A 6,663-nucleotide genomic window follows, 5' to 3' on the forward strand; every position below is an offset into this window, starting at 1 on the left:
GAACTCCACGCGCACCTACGGCCCCGCCGGGAGGAAGGGGGAAGGAGTGAGGGCGGGGAGCGCTCGGGAGGGTCCAGCACGAAGGGGCGAGTCGGGGGGGTCCGGGCCCCGATGTTGAGGCCTGGAAGATTAGGGCCTCCGGCAGGCCCATCAAAGCCCAGCTCCCGGGGCTTCCTCCCGGCGCCCGACCCCGCTGCTCACCTGCGTGCACTGTCCCTGGGAGCCGGTCCGGCCCAGCACTTTGGTGACCTGGTGGAAAGAAGCTAGGGTCAGACTTGGGCAAACCGACCCCACCCCCCGACACTTCTTCACCCCGGCGCCCAATCCGGGCCCCAGGCTCACTCTGGCCAGCTTGATGGGCTGCACACGGCTGGTGTCCATGATGGCGGCGCGGCGGCGGTCGGGCGGAGAGGAGTCACGTGGGCGGGGACGAGCATTTATATGACCCCCGAAGCCCCACCCCTTTGCATTCTCGCGAGACCGCATGGAGCCTTCCCATCAGGCCCTGCGGTAGAGACGTCACCGGCGCCCTTCTGTGCGGACGGAAGATGGCTTCTGCCACCCGCTTCATCCAACGGCTGCGGAACTGGGCATCCGGGGTGCGCGGGGCGGGCAGGGCCGCGGTGGAGGGGGCAGGGCCCCGTACACCCCTCCACCATCTTCTGCAGCCCTGAGCCTGAGCTCCTTGGGGCCGAGAGCCCTAGTCTGGGAGCCCCATTCGTGGATACGTCCTTCGCCCGCCAAGGGTCTCCCGGGACCCTTTTAGTTCTTGTGACCCTTCACTTTCGTGACCCCCTTCATCTGGCACTCGCCCGTCCACACTCCCGACCTTTGACCCTCCCTTGGTTGTGGGTCCACTTAGGGCCAGGACCTCCCAGATCTTTAGCCCAGGATCTTGTGCCCCCCCCATCTCCAAGGATGCCTGCATCCTGACACATACACACCCCTTTTCCTTCCACAGCAAGACCTGCAGGCGAAGCTGCAGCTGCGGTACCAGGAGATCGCCAAGCGGTGAGCAGGCCCGGCCGGCTTCCCAGTTCCTGGCACTGTGTGTGTCCATTTTCCACCCAAACAAAACCGTGTCCACTTAGGTCCCTGCGGCGCTGAGCCGACCACCCCATCTCCAGGCTCCCTGGCGGCCTTTTCCATTGGCGCACTGCAGAATGGGCTTGACTTCTGAGTAGAATTGGCCCCGGTGGTGACCCGTTACTCTTCCCCAGCCACAGATGGAAACATTCCAGGCTTGAAAAACTAGGAAGCCGCGTAGTAGCCCCCACCCCCTGCCCCGCCTAAGTATCTTGATTCCAAACTCTTATGTTTAAAAATTCTTTGCTGTTTATCGAGCCCTTCTTTCCCATTCCCTCTGCCTTGAAGCTAGCACTGTGTTTCTGAGGAGCAGAGAAGTAAACAGAGGACACCGATTGTTCTGGAGCAGGGTAGATGAACAGTGTGTGAGCTGGAGATGGGCCAAGAAAGGGCTCTTTGCAGGAGTTGGCATCTGGGCTAGCTGACTCCCTTGAGGGTCTGGGAGCCTGCGGCAAAAGTATACCAAGTTTCCGGAACCACCCAGCAGCCCCCGTGCCAATGGCTGCAGTTGGCTCAGGCTCACTGGCAACGCTGTGAGTCCTGAGTAGAACTACAATATGTTGTACGGTTCCGACTCATAGTGACTTGATGTAAAACACCACCCGGTCCTGCACCAGCCTCCCAACGGTTGTGTTTGAGCTCATGGTTACAGCCGCAGTGTCAGTCGGCCTCATCAAGGGCCTTCCTCTTTTTCACTGTCCCTCTATTTTACCAAGCACAGTGTCCTCGTCCAAAGACTGGCCTCTGCTGTCCAAAACACATGCGATGAAATCTTGGCATCTTTGCCTCTGAGGAGCATTCTGGTCGTACTTCTGCCAACACAAATTGGTTTCTTGTTCTGGAAGTAGTCCTTGGTACTCTCAGTATCCTTCACACCAGAATTCAAACGCCTTCTTATTTAATGTCCAACTTTCCCATGCATCTGGGGACATTGTGGCTTGGATCAGGCATACCTTACTCCTCAAAGTAGCATTCTTGCTTTCCAACACTTTAAAGAGGTCTTGGTCAGCAGATTTACCCAATACAGTGCGTCCTTTGCCCTCTTGAATGCTGCTTCCATGAGCATTGATTGTGGATCCAAGCAAGATGAAATAAATCCTTGACAACTTGAATCTTAACTCCATTTATCATGATGCTACCAGTTGGTGCACTTGTGAGGATTTGGGTTTTCTTTACACTGAGTTGTAACCCATCCTGAAGAACTGTAATCTCAGGAGGACTTTCAATAGCGAGCTTTGTGGGCATAGATCATCAGGCCTTTTCCAGGGGGCGGGGTGGGGGGTGGGGGGGGAGGCATGGCTGGGTAGATTCAAACCTCCAACCTTTTGGCTAGCAGCTGAGTGGGAGTTAACTGTTCCACCCAGACAGTGTGTGAGGTCACAGGGTTAATGAGAGTGAGGCAGTCCTTGAGGTTGGTTTGAATAAAGAGTAGCCTTAATGCCGCAGATTGTAACTCATTCCATTTCCAGAGATTGCTTTTCTGCCAGGGTGGCTGGTTGAAAAATATGGGGGCTGGTTGGGGAAATAGGAGCCCTGGTGGTGTAATAGGTTAAACATTGGGTTGTGGTTTTAACCTACCAGCTTCTCCGTGGGAGATGTGTGACAGCCTTGGACACCCCGTGGAGGCCTTGCACTCTGCTTGCTCTGGGGCGCAGTGCAGTGAGATTTTAAACTGCTTTAGCCTAACGGCGCCCTCTAGTGATTCCTTTGGGAATTTTTTTTTTGCTTGCTGTCAGGCACGGTTTCAAGGCTAGGGCCCTGGTGGCGGAGTAGGCTGCTAATCACAAGCTTGGAAGTTCAAAACTTCCAACTGTCCACTGGAGGACGACGAGGCAGGCTGTTTCCTTTGAGATCGACAGCCTCAGAACGCCTGGCAGGTTTGGTGTGAAACAGTCAACTAGCGTTCTAACCCAAAGGTTGGAGGTTCACACCCCCCTAGTGGTGGCTCAGAACAAAGACCTGGCAGTCTACTGCTGGAAAATGAGCCATTGGAAACTTTACGGAGCACAGTTCTACCCTGACACGCTTGACGTCACCAGGAATCACTCCTTGGCGATGGGGTCAGCAGTGTGGGGTGTGGTCATTGCTGCACTTCGAGGATTCAGCAGGTTTTGATGTTCACACAATAGATGAGTCTTCTGCCTTTCTGTAGTAACTTTCCATTGTGCTTCGGGTGGGACCGTACAGAACACATTGACTGTCTACTCAACAGATCGTCCACCTTTTGTCTCCTGTCATTGATGGGCTCCCCACCATGTCACAGCCCTTTCCCCACCTCCTCCCTGTTTTTGATTCCCTGCCTCCCTCTTTCCTGCTTCTTCCTAACTTCTGAGCCGAGCTTTCTCACTGGGGAGACACTGCCCTCCTTAGATCTCAGTGGCAGCTGGTGGTCCTAGGGAGTGCCAACACCCCTTTCCCCGTGGCACCTGGTATCAGTCACTTTGTAGGCCGGCCTCCACCTGAAAGTTGAGCCACAGAGAGAATGTGAAGATTTGTGTTTCTCTCTCTCTGTCTTTTTTTTTAAAGACAATGACGATCACCCCGCTTGTTTTAAGAATACAGGAATCCTGGCCAACTGATGAGCGGCACAGATATTTAGGACAAGCGTGTTTACGTGAAAGCAAGACCTCACTCTGATTTTCCCCATCTCCTCTGCCTTCTCTTCTGCTGTGTCCTCCTGCCAGCTCCTCTGGCCAGTATTTTGTTAGGGGTTAGCGTTTCCGCTTGGTAATGTCCAGCCCAGTGTCCAGGTCTGGCTTAGGAGGCAGGGGCTGGGGGGACCCCACCCCTTGAACAGTGCCCACAGCTTTGAGTAGGAAGCCTCCATCCCAGCGTCTCAGAGTTCAGAGTTCCCAAGATACCATGAGATGCAGGGCTTCTGTCCGCGTGGGGGGGGGGAAGACCTCTCCCAGTGGACTAAGCCTGGGGGGGGGGGTGTTTGTAGTCAGGTGGTGGCCAGAGCCTGACCCTCGACCTTCATGTCCTGAGCATCTGCTGGTGGAGGCAAGGCCGGCTCTCCCATTCCAGGCTGTAGAAACAGGGAGGAAGCCGGGCTGTCCTGGGTCCCAGAGTACTGAGTACACTGGGCTCCCAGTACTCGGCTCGTTTGGGACAGGCTCAGTACTGTGGGAGCCTCCCTTTACCTTCCAGGACCTTCCATTAGAGCCCAGTTTCCCAGCCACTTCTGGGCCCTAGTGCCTCCCCAGGCTAGATCCGAGACACCTCTCACCAAGGGGCTGCCCTGAGGGAGCCCTGAGGGAGGCAGGCTGCTGACCGGGCAGCGGGAGGGACATGGTTGCTTCAACGGGTGGCCTTCCTTCCCCACAGAACCCAGCCGCCACCCCGGCTCCCCGTGGGCCCCAGCCACAAGCTCTCTAACAATTATTACTGCACTCGCGATGGCCGCCGGGAAGCCGTGCCCCCCTCCATCGTCATGTCCTCCCAGAAGGTGCTGGTGGCAGGCAAGCCAGCAGAGAGGTAAGGACCACTGTCTCCACCCCCACCCCTGACAGACAGACAGACACACACACACACACACACACACACACACACACACACACACGCACGCACAAGCTGCCCCCATGCTGCCTGGGGCCTATTTGTCCCGCAACAAGCATGTCAGCAGTGGGGCCCGTCAATCTGGGCCTAGCCCATCCCAGCCCCCCTCACTGGTGCCTGCTATAACTGCCCCAGGTGGCTTTTGGGGGCTGCAGGTATTTATGGAAGTCAGCGGCCTCCTTGCTCTCCAGAGGGGCAGCTGGTAGGTTTGAACCTAAAGCTTTCTGATTAGCAGCATGGCAGATATTTGACCCACAGTGCCCTCCGGGGGCTAAGGGCAGGGTGCTGAAGCTCCTCCCCCGACTCCCACCCCCAAGAGAGGCCCTGGTGAGGGCCTTATGGCTTTGCGTTCTTAAGGAGAGCCTGGTGGTACAGAGGTAATACGCTGAGCGGCTGACTGAAAGGCGGAAATTTGAGTCCACACAGGCACCTTGGCAAAAAGGTTTGGTGAGCTACCTCGGGAATATCAGCCAGGACAGGTCCTGGGAGCATAGTTCGCCAACACTCACAAGGTGGTCACGAGGTGGAAAGCCTGCAGAGACCATTGCTTCTCTGGCTTGTGGGAAAGAGGGCTCTGAGCTCCAGGGTTCAGCTCCAGCCCAGCATTAACTGGGCAGTCGCACAGAGGGAACGTGGGAAGTGCAGAGACTCACTAAAGGGGCACAGGAACAGGAAGTGAGCATGGGGAGTTGGAAAAGTGACCAATAGGCTTGCTCGACGCGGGGCTCCTGGATGCACCATAAACGGGTCTGCCTGTAAGCCTCGGGCCCCTCAGCTCCTGAGATTGCTGCGCTCAGAAACCTCATCCCCAGTTAAGGGGACACGAAGTAATAGTATCTGAACAGCACTGAAATGAGGGCCCGTCCCCGTCACCTCTGAGTGGCTTGTGTTCATTCACCAGTCTGCTGCCATCCAGTTGATTCCCCCGCCCCGACCAGGGCGGCCTCTCAAGTCAGCTGCGCTGGGCTCCGTAGGGTTCCCATGTCCCGAGCCTTCAGAAACAAGAGCGCCAGGTCTTTCTGCCAAAGCACCTCTGGGTAGAGCCAAGCTGCCAATGTTTTAGGGGGTCAGTAAGCACTTGGATGTCTGTGCCACCCAAGGGCTCCGGGACAACAGATAGTGCCTGCCTGTCACCTTGAGGGAGGGCTGTCCTAATTACTATGATCTGTGCGCTCTTCTTGTCTTAGCAAGGCTTCTTGTCCATGGCGATGCTGGCCCACCCTTCATTCACTCCAGGGTTGGGGTGACAGCGTTTCTGTGCCTGTGAGGAGACCCCGGGCAGAAGCAGGCTTGCTGGGACCCCCATCCCCACCCCAGGGCATCTTGGGGCCTGGGCCAGGCCTGCACTTTCCTGTGGGCAAGAGGGTGACCATATGAGGAAGTTTCTGAGGTGACAGGCCGCTATGCAGTTGATCAGCATGGTGGCCCTTGAAGGCCCCTGGGGGCGCAAATGTTTGCTCTCATGTGGTATACGTTGTGCAGTGAACCACAAGGTCAGCAGTTTGAAACCACCAGCTACCCCTCCGGAGAAAGATGAGGCTTTCTACTCCTATAAAGAGTTAGTCTTGGAAACCTGCAGGGGCAGTTCTACCCTGTCCTACTGGGTCGCCATGAGTCAAAATCAACTCGATGGCAGTAAACTTGGTTTCTGGAAGAAACCTAGGTGGCCCATGGTGGAAGCATCGGGAGACTTAACGGCAAGGTCAGCCTTCTGGCCCATAAATATGGACAGTCTCGGCAACCCTAAGGGGCAGCCCTGCTCTTTGCTACAGGGGGGCTAAGAGTCAGAATTGTCAAGGGTGGGCTTGGGATTGGTCTCTAACCACTGACTCTCTCACTCCTGCAGTGCGGTGGCAGCCACTGAGAAGAGGGCAGTGACACCAGCTCCACCCATAAAGCCCTGGGAGTTGTCCCAGGACCAGCCCTACCTATGACCTTGCACCCGGAGCCCCCCTGTGCTGCTTCCCCTCCCGGGGGACCGTGACCTCTCTGATGACAAGTATACCGAGCTTCCTGGTC

The 6,663-nt window shown here is 56.4% G+C and overlaps 1 protein-coding gene and 1 long non-coding RNA gene across 2 annotated transcripts; one reads left to right on the forward strand and one right to left on the reverse strand.

The window, feature by feature from the left end:
• On the reverse strand, positions 1–417 carry LOC123521679. Its single transcript, XR_006680066.1, has 3 exons — positions 343–417; positions 202–249; positions 1–15 (listed from the first exon to the last, which is right to left on the reverse strand). It is a non-coding gene; the product is annotated as an uncharacterized LOC123521679 (long non-coding RNA).
• Positions 418–527: 110 nt separating this feature from the next.
• On the forward strand, positions 528–6,663 carry NDUFA7 (NADH:ubiquinone oxidoreductase subunit A7). The gene is made up of 4 exons (XM_004717332.3): positions 528–599; positions 962–1,011; positions 4,414–4,563; positions 6,491–6,663. Exons 1-4 carry the CDS (start codon positions 549–551, stop codon positions 6,576–6,578), a joined length of 339 nt encoding a protein of 112 aa, XP_004717389.1. The 5' UTR covers positions 528–548; the 3' UTR covers positions 6,579–6,663.

The sequence above is a fragment of the Echinops telfairi genome, unplaced genomic scaffold (assembly GCF_000313985.2).
Source record: "Echinops telfairi isolate 266 unplaced genomic scaffold, ASM31398v2 ScPeMD7_36;HRSCAF=134, whole genome shotgun sequence".
Lineage (NCBI taxonomy): Eukaryota > Metazoa > Chordata > Mammalia > Afrosoricida > Tenrecidae > Echinops > Echinops telfairi.